This window comes from Dipodomys merriami, unplaced genomic scaffold, assembly GCF_024711535.1.
Source record: "Dipodomys merriami isolate MVZ:Mamm:240054 unplaced genomic scaffold, mDipMer1.0.p SCAF_4, whole genome shotgun sequence".
In the NCBI taxonomy this organism is placed as follows: Eukaryota; Metazoa; Chordata; class Mammalia; order Rodentia; family Heteromyidae; genus Dipodomys; species Dipodomys merriami.
This window is the reverse complement of record NW_027205603.1, coordinates 3,121,742-3,139,102: the sequence shown is the minus strand read 5'-3', so window position 1 is coordinate 3,139,102 and position 17,361 is coordinate 3,121,742. Positions and strand designations below refer to the sequence as shown.

General features: G+C 39.2%; 1 protein-coding gene across 20 annotated transcripts in view; it reads right to left on the bottom strand.

Annotated features, from left to right (window-relative positions):
* The window catches only part of Celf2 (CUGBP Elav-like family member 2), a 778,786-nt gene that overhangs the window by 18,238 nt on the left and 743,187 nt on the right, over positions 1-17,361 (bottom strand). For 13 of the 20 annotated variants that reach the window (XM_069990343.1, XM_069990336.1, XM_069990333.1 and 10 more), the window contains one exon: positions 2,855-2,986. In XM_069990343.1, the coding sequence (XP_069846444.1) occupies positions 2,855-2,986 (132 nt within the window). The remainder of the gene's footprint in view (positions 1-2,854; positions 2,987-17,361) is intronic. The other 7 variants (XM_069990334.1, XM_069990337.1, XM_069990328.1 and 4 more) reach the window with 1 other exon arrangement.

Genomic DNA, 17,361 nt, shown 5'->3' with positions numbered 1-17,361 from the left:
TACATCCTATTTTGGGGGGCTTGGTTTTTCCTTTGTATAGATGAGGGACATACTTCTAAGCTACAAGCTAATAAGTGAGACTTAAGTGAGACTTAAGTGTCAGATGTATGGGGTCAGAGTAGATGGATGAGCACAATTAGTGGCACATTTACATATGCCCCATGTTAATAAGGTAACACATATGTGCTGTGTACCTGTGTGAATAAGAATATGGATTAAAACATTTCACAATGCAAGTTAAGAGTGAAAAGTCACACTAATGTGACCAAAGCCTCTTTTACTTTTTCTGCTTCACATAAGATAGTTTTATAAGTACTTTTTGCCAGGTGTTTGTGGTTGGTTATATTCAACTAATTATAATTTTAAGCACTGTGCAGTAAGCCACTTAGAAAAATTAATGCAGTTGAAATAAGAAAAAAATTAGGTTGCACTTAACTTACATTTCAACATACCAAATCAGATACAGACTATTTGTTGAGCATAAAGGATAAATACAAAGCACTTTATCTTAGTGCAGATATTAATATACAAAACATGCCTAGGGAACCCTCAAGTAACCCAGAGGTGAAAAGTCTTGAATTATTCATGTTCTTTCTTCTAATCTTGCTGATTCATGTTTTATCTTTAGGGAGGAGCGGTACTGTTATTTAGCCCCTCCATTCATTAGTGAATAGGAAAGGAGGAGTATCTGAGAGGATACTCCATTCCTGGAAGGTTTTTCCCTTGCCACTTTGAGACAAGTAGCAAATATTAGCTCCAAATCAATGTTGAGATTGTAACAAGATCTCTGTAGTAGTGACACCAAATGAGAAAGAACATATTTCCATTTGTGCATGATTTATTTTTTTAAAAACATTTTTTGTTCATCCTGGTTGGTAGGGATTATGTGAAATTTTTTCTTATTTAAACCCAATTAAACAATTTAAGCTAGCTGTCCTTGCCAGAGCAAAATTTGAATAAGACCTCACACAATAACTAGTTATGGTTCCTCTACCATTCAATGAAGTCCCCCTTGGGTCCTCACGATAAGGATGGGAAAAGTCCAGCAACATACAACAGAGTCGGGTAGAAAGGACACAGACAAGGACACACAAACAGCAATCATGAGCACGTGCTGAGGAGGACAACCATCCCACTGGCCTGATACTCTGCAGACCAAGGACAGGCAGGCGATCAAATCAAAGTCCTTGTTTGAGGGGAACTAGGTCCTGGGGCAAGAGAAGCAGCATGAGGGGATGTGTACGAGCACACACATCCAACCTAGGTGAAGGACAGGGTCAGAAAGGAGCTGTACCAGAAACAGGAGTTAAGTGACAGCCATGAGGCTCCTATGGGGCTGCTGAAAATGTAAAAACTAGAGGCAGTTTTAACTGGAGTACAACATGCTAGCTGTCATGTGGTTACTAGATTATGAATGGTATGTTAATCTACAGTCATCACATTTGGGAGCAAAATGTTTTTTTCTTTTCTTTATGGCAGATCAAACTCAATCCTAAGTTTTTGTTTGGTTTTCCCAGAGATGTGAATGAAAAGATTTAATACTATCTGAAATTCCCTATTTTGAAACATATGATGTATTTCCTAAGAGGATTGTAAAGTTAGTTTTAATTTCAATGAGTTTTAGGTTGTTTTTTAAACAAATAAGGGATTGTTGTTTTCTTTGTCCTTTAAAAATTTTAAAGTGTATGAGCTTTTCAAAGCAGTATACTTTTTATTGAATCATGATGGCTTAAAATAGGGCACATAATAAAGACCCATTTATTGACTTTCTTTCTTCTTCTTCTTTTCCTGCAGCACTAGAGTTTGAATTTAGAGTGTTGTGCTTGCCGACAGGCTCTCTACACTACTAAGCCATGCTCCAGCCCACTGAGGTTTGGATTTTATAAAAATCGAAATGGGAAGCTAATGCAAGGCTCCCTGGGTTGTATAGTATGTAACTGGGTTCAGAAGCTCTTTTGGTTTCTCATGGACTCCCTGGTCCCAGCCTGAAGACCAGATTAACCAGTACAGGACCCTTACCCAGCACGAGTCTACAACTTAGTCATGAACACATCCCCATCTACATCTAAAATGATAAAAATAGGTACAGGTTGGGTTTGTAGGGCAGACTCTAAAGTTCTTCCACGGCTTGAGTCTATGTGTTTCAGAACCAAGTGTAAGCTGGTGAGCTACCTGCCTCACCCACCAGTGCAATGATGCTCTGTGCTACTTCCTGGAGACACTCATGCATCCTCTCCACTCTGTTTCATTTCCTGGCATACTTGTCAAGAATCTTTGAATTTTTTAATTTTTTCCAAAATTATTATTTATTGTGAAAATATCGTACAGAGGGTTTCAATTACATGGGCAAGAATCTTTGGATTTTAAAGGTGTGTGTGTGTGTATACCTTAAGATCATCTGATCCAGAATTTTCAATTTCCACATGGATATTCTGCAGTGCAGGGGGGTGAGGGGAGCAGTGCTTTGTCTGAGCTCTGATAGTTGTTGGTCATCAGAGCTGGATGCTAGCTTCCTACCTTCCTTCCCCTCTACCATTTTTTTTCTATACCACACTACCTAAAGTAGGGTAGAGGAAATCCAAAACCAAATAAAACTCCTCAAACCACTGAAGCTATTTGTTAACCACATCAATCTGTGGACAAAGACTTATATATTGGGAAAGAAATGCTAAGTAGTAGTAACTGGCTGGGCATTGCAATGCAAACAGGGCTAGTGTATGCCTGGTAAAGCATGTGCTCCTCCATCCCAAGTTTTAGTTCTCCCCATTCCATATCCTTTTAGGGCCATTGCTGGATGACCATTTTCTGTGAAGAATTTGGGGGAAGGCTGTCCACCAGAGCAGCAAATACTCACTGTTTATGGTACCTGCTAGTGCATTAATATTATTCAATCCAACAGTGGCTCCAGCCAGTCCTTGCAGAGTCCCAAGAGAGGTCAAGGAATTCATGGCTGCACCAGCAGTGGAGTTGGGGGTTGAAGCAGCCACTGAAAAACAGGAGGAGGAGAGAGGAAGCACAAGATGAGCCAAAGGCAACCAGATTGGAAAGTCATCTGTAACCATCATAGAGAGACAAGCTAAGCCATTGAGTTATTGCAAGTCACTGATCCTCCCTTGTGTTTGTCCTGTGAAAGGCAAATGGAGTTCTACTCCTGGGCATTTTGACAATTAGATTAGATGATTAAAGACAAAGATTGTCGTAACAGGCCAAGGATGTAGCTCAGCAGTAGACTGGTACTTACTTAGTATGTTCAAGGCCCTCAGTTCTTCACCACCACACTCATCCTCAAAATCATCACAGCTCTGTTCTGCCAATGCAGTGAATGTGTTTGCTGCTCTTCAAGACTAACTCTATCTCCTTTTGTTCAATTTTAGCCTTGGTACTTTTACTCATATATGCTTCAGCATGAAGTTCTAAGAATTATAGACACGGGATTAAAACCCACAGAACTATTATGTACATAACAAAATGAGTGCTAATCCATGGCTTTATAGTTGGAGAATTTTGTGAGCCACTTTTGTGTGGAGATTATGCATAACAGAAATTGTCCTAGAAAACAAGTGGTATGGTATGGAATATGTCTAACACATACACAGTTGCTGAGGGGAAATGTGAAAAAGGCAATACAAAAAACGTCAATTATTGAGAACTTCCCAGAAATGTAGACCAACAACAAACAAAACAGCTCCTCCTACATCAAATACCCCTTCCTCCATTTCTTGTCTCTCTTGTCCATTAAGAGTTTAGTCTTTCTAGGTTTCATTTATGAGGTTGGCCTCCTATTAGATACCTCAGGTTTGCACTGAATGTCCTTGTGTTCCTTATGCTATAGGAAGCAGAAGTTTATCAATGGGCCACAAGCTCCTAAGGGTGAACCAACACCAATGTGCTGCTTCTCTGGGTTCCTTCTTTTCCTTAATCGCTAATGAGTATTCTAGTTTACTAGTTGTTGGTTTAATAATAATATTTATAATAGCTTATTATAAAAATATCTTGTATGCCTGAACGTATTTTCCCATGAAACTAACAGGACAGAAGATCTCCTACTCACATTTAGCATTTTTAGAGTTGAAAAGTAAAAACTGAAAACAAAAAAAAATTGCTGTAGGGTTCAAAAGTAGATACAACTGCCAAAAAATGAAGAAGTACTGGCATCCATTCTGAAGAAGTATGAATAAAAAGGAAAGTGGGCAGAGCCTCAGAGAAATATGGCACACTAGTGAGCATACTGCCACTGTACCTGTAATGCATACCTGCAGTACACATGCCCAAAAGAGACAGGAAAGACCGGACAAATGTCTAAGGATATGATGGCTAATAATTTCTTGAATTAATTAAGCATTAATTAATATATCCAAAAACATCAACAAACCGAATAAGATAAAGCACTCCTTTCTCACAAAGAGATATTTATCCAGATACGTGATAAAAGAAATGCTGACAAGGCAGAGAAAATCTTGAGGGAGTAAAGTCTGTCCTCCAGTGGATTCACAACTGACTTCTCAGCAGAGACAATGGAGTTATTTAATAGACTGCAGAATATGTTCAGAGTGAAGAAAAGATAGCTGTAACAAAAATTTTATCCATCAAAACTGTCTACTGAAAATGAGGGAAGATATTCCTGAAGAAAGATATTCCTAGATCAACAAAACAACCAAAGTCATTGCTATCAGGGATCTTATAAGAATTAATGAAGTTCTTCAGATCCAAATTTCTTGTCACTTGAACTGAAGTCAGAAACACACAAAGTAAGCCTAGTGACATTCCTCCCTCCTGCCTTCCTTTCATGTAGAACTGGGATTTGAACTTGGGCATCATATTTGCTTGGCAGACCCTCTACCAGCCATGCCCTAATCCTTTTTTGCATGATTTATTATTTTTTTAGGTGTGGGAGGTGTCTCATGCTTTTTGCCCAGGGTCAAGATCCATCTACTTTTGGCCTCTTATGTAGCTGGGCTTACAGTTACTTCTATTTGGCCTCTTATGTAGCTGAGATTACAGAACTATTATGCCTGGCTTATTGGTTGAGATGAAGTATCACTATTTATGAGATTAGCCTTAAACCATATCTTTGCCTCTCTAGAATTACAGGTGTAGGCCACTACACCCAGCCTAACATTTATTTATTTTGTGTACAAGGCATACTGTATAGCATTTTCAACCTGGGGCAAAGCTGACTGCTGAATTGTAAGGAACATTTACCAAGTGACAGAAAACTAGCCATCAAGGGACTGTGGATCTACTTCACTTAAAACATCTTTCCTACAAGAAATTGCCCCTTGTCTTTTGTCCCTGTTTGCAGGTAGTGTGTAGTATAAATCTATCTCAGAAACTAGCTCACTTCCTAGAGAATAAATGAACAATTTTTTTGACTCTCCCCCTCCTCACTTTCTCCAGACATCCAGAGACTGTCTTTAAGCCACATAAAACAATAGTAATAGGAACGAGCAAGAATGTGCCTTCAGTGCCTTCATTAGCCACTTCCCATACAATAATCAGCTGCTGAAAGCACAAGCAACTTTGTGGCTCAGGAAATTAAATAATTGTAAACAGAAAATTGCCTGTATCTACCAAATACACTCAGAAAATTGCCTGTATCTACCAAATACACTCAGAAAATTGCCTGTACCTAACAAATACACTCAGGACGTGGGAGCCTGCTGTTGCCATTTTGCCTCCATGGGCGCAGGAGCTGTATGCCAACAGCGCAGGGTGTTTGAGGAGGGATAGTAATTATGCAGTGACATGGACGCCATCATCACTGGCAAACCACAATCCTAGGGCATTAACTCAATATAGCCTGCCTCTTCTCCCAAGGGGCCTCATTATTTTACAGTAACCACACTTCTCATTTTAATTTAGTTCTGAAAAGACCATGTTTGGTGGGGAGGGAGCAGAGGGAAGTGGGACTGGGAGGGAGGAGACTGTAAGACAATGGTGTCAAAGGTTTGAGGCTGTGTGATCTCACTACTTGACAGTCTTATGGGATGATGTTTTAGCCCACAAATGGCTGTACTGCTTTTCCTTCACTACACAGGCCAAGTAGCAAGCTTGAACCTAGTTTGCAATTCTCCAGAATATTTAGTATCATACCAAAATAATTTATCCCATGTACTTGAATACCACTATATATGTATAAATACATAAATTCATATATGGACACATATAAGCCTCAATATTTCAATAAAAGTGAAGCTGAACTATTTTACAACTGAGACAATGATATTACTTACTCTGATAACTCGGTTCCCTAAAGAGCATATACAATGGAACTTCCTGTTGAACTTTTACTTAAACCCCACCTTAATTAGGAAGGAGGTCTTCTTGTTTTTAGACCTAGGTTTTCTACTATTTGTGAAATAACTATCTTTTCTGCTTCAACTCTTTTTGGAGTTTCAACTCAAAGCCTCAAGTAAACTGCCTTTTGAGCTACACTCTCTTTTTTAGGTAGGGTCTCCTGGGTTTACCTGGGGCTAACCTTGGACTGTGGTCCTCCTACCTCAGCTTTCCTGCACAAACAGGACAGCAGACTTATGCTACCATGCCTGGGCTTGTTTCTGAAACTGGGTATTGTTTTTTTCTGACTCACCTTGAACTACATTCCTCCCACTTCTACCTCCTCTATGCTTTGCCCGTTTCAACTCTTGGTATTTCCCCAATCCTGCCAAATTTCTGAAGTGTCAGAGGCTCAGGTTCTCCTCCTCCTCATTTTAAAGGCCATTAATAGTCCATACTTCCTTCCTGGATGAGTGTCTATTTGCTGTACCTATCAGTTTTGGAAACATACTAACCAATTTTAAGCACAGCTCCTAAGAGTGGGTCTTGGGAATGGGTATGAAACTGGGATACACATTTACTGATCCTACATATAGGTTTAACAAATCAAGGCATGATTTCCAAGGAGCTTTCCCTTAATGGAACAATTAAGCAACATCTGCATCCAGCCTCACAGTAGGGGATAAACTCTGAAGAGGACGTCTCTGTGACTGACTCAGTGCATGGCCGAGCCTCAGGTGTTCTCTTTTTTGATTATGATCTATGTACTCAGCAACATTTTGGGTTTTTGCCCCTCAGCTATGCGAGAGAGGGAGAAGCAAGCTCACTGTGGTCGCTCCTCTGTGAGGGCAACAGTGAACGGGCTCCCTGGGCACTGCTCCCTCACCTGCTGCATGTGCGGCTGCAGCCCTGCACCCTGCCCTCAACTTAAGTCCTTCACTTTCCACCTCTCCCTAGGCTCTTGTTTCTTCTGTCCCCACACTTCTAACCGACAAGAATGACTACATTATGTCCATGAAGAGAAACTTAGCTTTTTTCTTGTGATACTGCTACTTTTATAGACTTTTTTGTTTCAATCAATCACCTTTCAAAAGAAAAGTTCTTTAATTCTAGTTTCGTATCACTACAGAGCTGAGATGTCTGCTCTACCACTGGCGTGGGACCACACCTCAGGAAGGAAGGGACCACCTAAATGCTAACTTTGTAAAACCCTTTTCTGCCCCTTTGTGTATCTTCCCTGGTTACCAGGGATCTCCCTCCCACCTCCTCACCCATCTGTCTGTCCCACAAGTACAGTCATCAGCCAGGGATTTCCCCTTCTCCACCTCTATTCTAGCACAATACCCACAGGCCTTTCTCTGCAGTGGAGTCTCAGCCCACTCTTTCAGTCTCTACTATGCCTGGGGGTCAGGAAGCCAATTGCTGGTGGTGGATACACTTCAGTGAGCCTGTTTACATGGGCTTCTGCAATATGTGTCCAATCATCTTACAGTACAAAGGTTTCCTTGTCCTTAATACTCCACCACTAGTGAACACACTGCTCGCTGGTCACCCAAACAGCACGCTGAGGTCATCTTCAGTCCCTTTTGTTCTCCTTCACATCAGATCGGTTCCTAGGTCCAGTCAGGACTTGCTTGGGGTTAAAGTCTGTAAGCGGCTCTTTACTACCTGTAAGAACAAGTCCTGGCTCCCTTAGCTATGGCTTTTAATGTATCTCATACTTGTGAAAAATGAAGTGAATATCAGCTTGTGAATTAAATTCTTCATATTCCCTGTATGATACTTAAATGTCTCCATTCTGTTTCTACCTACAAAAATTCTACCAACTGTTAAAATTTGGCTCAAATGTCTACTCCTCTAATTCTAATTCCCCTCATTTCCTCAGGACAGAATTTCTCTGTCACTGACATGTACCTCACCTGTCTGTCTCCAACTAGATTTTAGAGGTTGGTGCCATTTTGCTTATTTTTGTACAAGGCTGTTCTAGTTTATAGTGGTTCAAGGGATGAAACCACACAAACGCTAATATTTTTCTCAAGTCGGAAACACTAGACCTTAGGTTATGAACTTCTGAGAAGTTGTGACTAGAATAAAATTGTTTTCCCTACTGAATACAGAACATAGCTAGCAATCAACACATGCTTTTCATCAGTGTCGGCAGTGATAACATGGTTATGTCATGCAACAGATGATATACAGTGGGACTAAAATCTTATTGAGTGGTTGTGATGGATAGAGAACATATCCCTAGAACTCTTGGCACCATAAGAGGAACAGATTTGGATTTGCCTAACTGTGCAGATCAGTGTTTAAAAATGTATCACTAAGCTGGGGCTGATGGCTCATGCCTGTAATCCTAGCTACTCAGGAGGCTGAGAGCTGAAGATTGAGGTTCAAAGCCAGCCAAGGGGAGGAAGTCTCGTGAGACTCTTATCTCCAATTAACCACCTGAAAACTGGAAGTATTAGTGGTAGAGTGCTTGCCTTTAGTACAGAAGCTCAGGGACAGTGCCCAGGCTCTGAGTTCAAGACCCATGACCACCACCACAAATCACAACAAATCAAAACAAAATCATTAACATTAACTGAAGCAGACTTCAGTGCCACTCAAAACAAAAACAAAGTATGAGTCAGTCTGCAACTATTAAAATGCGTACCCCAAAGAGTAATATGCCAAATAAGGAGCACCCTAAAAATGCAGTAACATGGTCTTCATAGCCACGGGTGAGATGACAGGAGCTCACAAGCAGTGGGGCCTGGGCAAAGTCTGCCTGCAGAAATCACATGAGCTCCATTCCGATTCATGTAGAAGTGGATCTCTCCACCCCCTCCCCCCTGTAGCTTTATTAAACTTTAAATTCCTTCAGGACTTAAAGGACTCAAGTCTGATCTAGGTCAGGGCATCTCAAAATGGCCTCTCATTCACCATGCACAGGTGACTCTATGGCAGGAGCTCAGGGTCCTCAGCAGATGGACATATTGTACAATGAATTAGATAATTAGCTGTGGATCTATTTGGACCAACAGACTTCACACCATTGTCCTAATGACAAGTGAAATTTAAAGCTAATTCCATATAACTTCTGTTTGATAAATATTTGATCAATGCCCAAGTAACAGCCAATTAGTAAAAAGCCATTTCCAACTACTTCCCCCCCCCCCCCAAATTGTGCATTTTAAATGTCCAAAGCCTTTTCGTTTTGGTGCAGCACTTGTGCTGAGAAGCCACTAAGCAGAAGTCCAAGCATCCTTCTATCTGGAAAAACCCTCACATTTGCTGTTTTTGTCCCTGCCAAAACAACCTAAAGGGCTATTCAGAACTCTTTGCTACATTAAATGTGTAAAAGAGAATATAATGGAAAAAAGTGGATAAAGTTGTTCTCCTTCTTCATCTTATCTAACTCAAAATTTAATGTAGGTATAAAATGAAAGGGTATAGATATTATAGTTTACATTTAAGGGCTATTCAAATTATTTTCCTATGGGGGAAACTTAGTAAAAAAGTACTTTTAAAAAGCCAATGCTAGCTGGGCGCCAGTAGTTCACGCCTGTAATCCTAGCTACTTAGGAGGCTAAGATATGAGGATTATAGTTCAAAACCAGCCTGGGCAGTAAAGTCTGTGAGACTCTTATCTCCAGTTAACTACTAAAAAGCCAAAAGTGGCACTGTGGCTTAAGTGGTATAGCACTAGCCTAGAGCAAAAAACTAAGGGACAGCACCCAGTTCCTGAGTGCAAGCTTCAGGACCAGCACAAACAAAAGGAAGGGAAAAAACAAAAAAATGAATGCTAGCATATAAAGTACACAAGGGTAGCTGTATCCACTGACAGATGTCAAATGTCTAGCATAGTCCCAAGTTAGTATTAGATGTTCAATAAGTATTTTTTTAATTAATGAAAAATAGATTCGAATATTATAGTCACTACAGTGACATTTTATTTGTGGAACATCTAGTGTAATTTTTACCCCATTAATATTAATGAAAATACAATGAGTTCATTAATGTCAGGAACAGATACTATACTTCCAAAAAAACAAACGCAAGGAAGGGGGAATAACAGGGTTATCAGTCCTCTTTCTGTAGCAAAGAGGATGTGAAGATGTTTGATACAAGCCCACAAATAAATAGCTCATGTTTCTAACTGCCTGATTCTGTTCGATTAAACCACTTATAAGGATAGTTAAAAGCCAGGTGCTGGTGCTCACACCTGTAATCCTAGCTACTCAGGAAGCTGAGATCTGAGGATTGTGGTTCAAAGCCAGCTCGGGCAGGAAAAGCCGTGAAAATCTTATCTACAATAAACTACCAGAAAACTGAAAGTGGCTCTGTGGCTCAAGTGGTAGAGTACTAGTGTTCAGGCCCAGAGTTCAAGCCCCACGACCAACTAAAAAATAAAATAAAGTAAAAGGATAGTTAATAGTGAGGAGAACTGACTACTTTTCCCTGAAAATAAGCAGTAATTGAAGGTTATACATAAGGCTACGTAAGAAGAGAAGGGCAAATAACCTAGATATTCTTCATATAAATATGGTCCCTGTATTAATAAAGTGCTCTGTGTCATTCTTATTCTAGAGATGACCCACTTTCAGTTTACTGAAAGTATATTCCTCTTTAAATATACTTCCCTTTCACGACATTTTTTGTCTTGCCTGGTAAGACAAGGTGCTGATTTCTAAGTAATATATTTTGATGCCATCACTCAGATCAAACCTATCTGTTTCTGCAGGACATAAGAACCTCTGCCTGGGTTAAGGAGATGCCTATTCTGCTCTGCAAATACTTTTCTACTGTCGGACAGGTGCTTTCTTTTTCTCACCCTGTATTATCTTCATCAGCTCAGGCAGACACAACTTATTTGGAGTTCTTTCCTGGTATTGGGCCATGTCAGGAAAGCCACACAGAAAGGGGCCAGAGAAGGGTTTTATGAAGTTAGCATTTGGGTGGTTGCTCATGGGGCAGGGCAGATATCACAGCTCTGTAGGCAGAGAAGTGATGTGAACCTGGAATTAAAGACCTTTTTATATTGATAGCTGTTAATTAAAAAAGTCTATAGAATAGCAGAAAAAGTTTGTTTTTAATTTAATGGAAAAATGTAATCATATAGGTTAAAAAGATTGTTTTCAACAACTTAAGAAACTGAAGAGGTGATGTGAATGTCTATTTTATGTCTCTTAAATGACCACTTTATGTTAAATCTTCTAGAATGCAAACTTTAGGAAGAAATTACCAAGTACATACACCTCTGAACTAATGATATTAGTCCTCAACAGGTTTATGTTATAATTTTAATTTTAACAAGGAAAGCTTAGTGGTCCTAACAAGCTGTCAATGAGCCTAAAATGTTATATACAATGAAAGATAAGTAGAGTGCTCTGTCAATTGCTAATTGTTTCAAAATTTTAACCACAGCTATTCCAGGTCTTTTGTCTTTCTAGATTTGAGTCTCCCTGAGCATTTGCAATCATGCCCAAAGAAGATGGTTCTTACAAGTATTTAGCACTTAAAACTTAATGGATTCAACTTAAACACTATGTAGAAGCTATTTTTTTTCTAATCTCATTTCTTAAATTTGGCTATAAAGGATGTTACTGGTACAGACCTGATCTAGCTGTCATACCTTTCCAAAATGGGATGAGACCAATCAGGACATCTCAACAAGGAAAAACTAACTGGGACACTTCATCTTGGCAATAAGAAAAGACACCAAGACAAGGCTTTATCCTGACAATGAGGGACTAGAAAGGGACAATGCAGAGAAAGAAAACTTACCAGAATTGAGATGGGAGTCACCTTTTCAAAAGTTACTGAAGCCAAGAGTTGAGAAGAAATAGTTCATAAGCATGATTACCTGATGTCCATGTGTAACCATGCTTGTCTACCTTCCAACTGAATAGGAATGTGCACCCTTGCTTACCTATCACCTGGCATTTCTATAGATCCAGGAGAAACTCAGATGGTCTTTTTCCTATGGGAAAAAGCTTATTTTCTCTTGTCTCCTGGCTATAAAACTATAGTTTAAGGGCTAATTCTGCTAAGTTCTGATTATAGCTCTTTTGTAAACACAACTACTGTTGGTTATAATCTCCTAAAAATACACCCTTACTACAGAGCTCCTATGAATCAGGACCTGGGATCCCAGTTGTCCCTGCTATCCCCATCAACAGAGTGAAGACCAGAGGCTTCTGACCTAGGCCTCATTCCAGCAGGAAGCAGCCAAAGGTCTGACTTGGACTTCCCATTCCCTAAAACATGTCATGATTTTGTGTCCTTGATGGGGGAATAATGATAGGTAGTATTCAGGCAAGAGTGATTGAAAAATGCAAATAGAACCTCAAATGGAAGATAAGATCACAGAGTCTTAGGGAACACTGCAATTAAACTTCCTACCTACCTCTGTGGCCCATTAAGTTCACTGAGTATCATTAGAAGGAGTTTTTGAGTAGTCCACCCCCCTAAGGATTAAAATTGGTCTCTTTCTAGCCTAAGCTAGTTCAATGAATAGTTCTTGAAACAACAGATCTTTACCTTATTTCCCCAAACCACTAAACTGTATACTAGAGGTCAGATGTAATTCAGTAAGCTTCCTCCACCTTTGAGACAGTGATTGTGCCAGAGGGCTAGTCCTGAGGTAGCTTTTAATACTTCAAGCCCCTACACTTCAGTAGAAACTTGTGCTGTGGTAAAAATCATTCTCACCCTAGATGGGACCCATTTTCACTGTATTCTAAATGTATTACTTTCTAATATATTTTCCAATAATAATAAGTCCTGTATTTTACAAGTGCAATATAAATTAAAAAACACTTTGAAAAGCTAAATGGGACCTCACTTTATCTAACCAGTAGAGGAATACCAGAAGCTATGCAGAATTACTGATGTACATGTAATAAAGGAGAGGTTGCCGAGGATGATCTGAGGGTCATTTTTCAAAGGCCCACATTAGAGTAAGTTGTTCTGAAAATTAAGTATCTTTCTTTAAGACTGTAGACTTTATTTTATGCCATGATTTTGAAGCCATTTTTTGGGCACAATCTTGTAATTAAAAAATGGTTTCATGTGAGTTTAATATGTTATTGATTCCTTCTTCAGAATGAAGAATAGAGGTGAATATTCACATGTGAGATGTGTTTATGTTTGGATTACTCAAGAACCACATATTGTAAGGCTGATTAACTGATGTCAGCTCAGTGGCTCCTCAGAAAAGTGTACACCGGGCTAGACAGAATGAATGGTTCTTGCATGCCAGATTGTTTCACTTGGTTCTTCTTTTGAATTAATTAAAAACAAACAAACAAACCTTTGAAGGCCTTTGTGTTTGTCTTGTTCTAAACGCAAGGGCAAATACAAACACATAACATACTGTTAATGCTTTAAAAAGCTTACTATATAGATGGTAAGACACAAGATATGTGCCCAAACATCTGTCCTGAAAGAAAATATGAGTATCTTAATGGAGGGCTGGCAGTATTAAAGAATGTGGGTGGGGCTTACAGGACTCCTATTCTTGCTAATATTCCACACTGCCTCCAATGCCCTCAAGGAGTTCCTGGTAGTTTTTTAGAACTAGGTAAGTATTTATATTGGAGATAGCATGTGGAAATGAAGCTGTACTGGAAGGAAGGCTTTATCAGTGGAGGTGGCATTTGAATTGATCCTTTTTTCTCTTAGGTACTGATAAAAGTATGAAGGCTGCTGTTTGAGGTGTACTACTGAACTATGGCTGGTTGTAAGATCCAGCTACTGAGTTCCATTAGTGACTGAAAATGGTGGGAAGCCAGTAGGAAGAACAAGTCACGTGGAAGTTTAGTCTTGGGCTGTCTAAAGTTGAGCTATCATTGCAGTCCCCTTAGAAAGATGGCCCCTCCCAGAGTCCCTGGTCTGTCTGTCCCTGTCTCTGGGCCTCATCATAGTCTGCCATGTGCTACTTACTACCAAGTGAATGTTACTACTTGGAGGGGCAGTGTAGAACTGAGGCATTTTTATATACTGATCCAACAAATACTAGATAGAAATGTGATTTAATTAGCCTACGAACTGCCTGACTCCACAGAATGCAGGTCTCATATGATATAATGTACATTGTAGGATAGCAAACAATTCTGTGAACTATATGATATAATGTACACTGTAGGATAGCAAACAATTCTGTGAACTGAAAGACTATACTATAACTTCCAGATGAAGTTCAGTTTCCTACTGCTCATGTAGCTGCTGTAGGGATTTAGGGACAGCAGACAAAACCTGCTCATCAGTTATCACCATGTGAGGAATGCAGGAAAGGCCAGAATCACATCAAAACACCTTCCACTTCTGCTAACCTCAAACTATCCAGAGGGTTCAACATTTTCCTGGGACTTGGTCTTAGCCTTCAAGAAAGCTGAAGCTAGGGGAAAAGATTGTTCAGAATTTAAAGGGAAAACTCTTTGAAGAGGCTTCAGTAGGCATGGAATAGTGCTGACTGCATTTTAAGATGCTTTTCACTATTGAAAGAAATTATCCATTATCCTGAAGTGTGCACTTGACTGAGTCTGTACTTACAGAAACATCTGGAGAATTTTAAAATGTCTTTTTCTTTAAAAAAAGAGAACAGAGGAAGGTCAGTGAAATAGTGTGACACATAAATGCACTTTTAGGATTTAGATAGAAAATGCCAAAGAAAGGTTCGTATATGGTTAAGTCATGCTGTCTTCTAAGCTCTTAAAATTATCAGATAAAACAACACATCTAGGAACAGGGTCTGAGAAGAATATTATCTTTACAATCTAGCTGCAATGCCTAACCTACAATTTGCTACTCTCTATAAACAGAAACCTCAAAAACAGGTTCCAAACTAGGTAAGAAGAAATGACCCAGGAATGAATTAATTAAATAGGAGACTTGAAATAAACAAAGGAAAAATTATCCTATCAAAATAAAACTTAAAAACACGATTAGATTAAGCTTCAAAAGACCCATGAGAAACTCATAAAAGGCATAATATGCACTTACCTGGTTTTTATTCTTCCATGATTTAATTTCTAATGTTATTCACTACCATCTGATAATTACATGAAATACTTATTCTAACCATGGGCAATTTAAACTATTTTAATTTTTATTTCAAGGCCATGAGACAAAGGAACCTATTTATGGCCTCAGGGGATTTTTTTAAACAAAAATTAAAGCTAAATTGCTCATGGTTCAAAGCCAAGACTATTTAAAATCATTTATAATAATGCTGTAGGGAGACTTTTTCTGGGTATGCAAAATTGAAAAGATAAATTTACAATTACTAAAAAAATTAATAGTTTGGGGAGTTAAACTGCCCCTTTCCTTTCTAGATGAATTTGTCTGAACTTGGAGACATTTAAAAATGTAGCAAATGCAGGGCATGTATAGAAGTGAGGGGGTGGGTCTTCCATTCACTTTCACACAATGGCTGTATGTGTACATGGTACAAAAAGCCAGCCAACCCACTATCTATTTAAAAAATAAATAAATAATGGTATTGGCTTTGGGGATATCTTCCTTTTACCACACAGGAAATCACCTGGATAAGGGGGAGAGTCTTGAACTCTACTTACCACATTTTCTGTGAATTTATAAAAGTCCCTGATGGAAATCACACAAATGCATTTACTTTCACTTGAATCCGAAGTAAAGTTACTCTTAGCAAAAGTAATTGAAATGTGGATTCACACCATTTTTACCGCTATGTTTCAGGGTTCTAATAAAATACTTTCAGGTATTATTCAAGCATTCCTCAACAGAGAAGAGAAAAGTCACATTCAGTGCTGTCTCAGGTGGCGGTAGACACAGAGGGAACAAGCTGGGCTCCTAGGACACCTCCCCCTTAGGGGTACGGGAGATGCTTTGCTGTGGCCATTTGTGACTAGAGCGAGAGGAAGGAAAAGAAATCTACAAACCCAATTTCTCTTTCATTGTGGCCACAGAAATAATTGGGATGGGCAAGTATGTTTAAAATTCCTCCTGACAAATGCTCAGACTATCAACCTGTGTTGTGCATCCCACATTTAAGAAGATTATAACCAATTTGTGATCTTTGGTATTATTGTTTAAACATGAAATCCCCTGTCGTCCAAACTTATGTGTTGAATGCCTGGTCCATAGTTGGTACTATTTTGGGAGTTGTTGGAGACTTTAGTACGTAGGGTCCATCTGGAGGAAACAGGTCACTGGGGGTAACTGGTGGGTTTATCCTTGAAAGCTACATTTTGACCTACCCCCTTTCTGTATTCCCTTTTTCACTTACTGTCTGCCATGAGTTTAACAGCCTCCCATCATCACATGTTCCTGTCAACATGATATTCTACTTCACCACTGAGTCAAGTGAGTATGGACTGAACCCTCTGATACAGTGAGCAAACATCCTTCATCTCCTCAGGTTGTTTATGTCAGGCATTCTGTCACAGTGACAAAAATGCTGACTAATACAAATGGCTGTGAATCCAATGACACGCACCTTACCACAATCTTCTCCCTTTCCTTCCCTTTGCTCAGCACCAAAACTTCCTTTCTAGTTTACTCTCAAGGTCTCTCCTGCTCCTCTGTCTTTACAATGCTCTGTCTTCTAAAGACTCTACATGGTTTTCTTCACTCAATTCAGGCTTCTGCTCAAATGCTACCTTTTAAGAGAGGGATTGCTTCCTTTGATTCCTTCATCCTATCTCTGTTGTTCTGTTTGCTCTTATAACAGCCTTGGCTACCATGTCTGTATCTTACATTTATATGCTGCTTGTCCAGGATGCGTGGAGAGACTAAAAGACTTATGAGTGAAGGTACTACATGTGTGTCTGGTTCACTGTTATTTTCCTAACATCAGGACAATGTCTAATATTGAAGAAAGCATGTAATACATATGAGACATAACTGATCAGTTATGTCTGCTTTTGCACTTGGCTTCTTAAACTGCCAAGTCTCTGACTAGAAATAAAGTAAAATGTAGGTATAATACATTTTTAAAATGTGATTATTTTAGTTTTTATAGGGGAAAATATTAATACATGGTAATTTCACTTATAAAACAGATAAAGTACAGGGAACAAATCTTAATGGTTTTAAGAAAAATCACTTATTTCTTAAAAG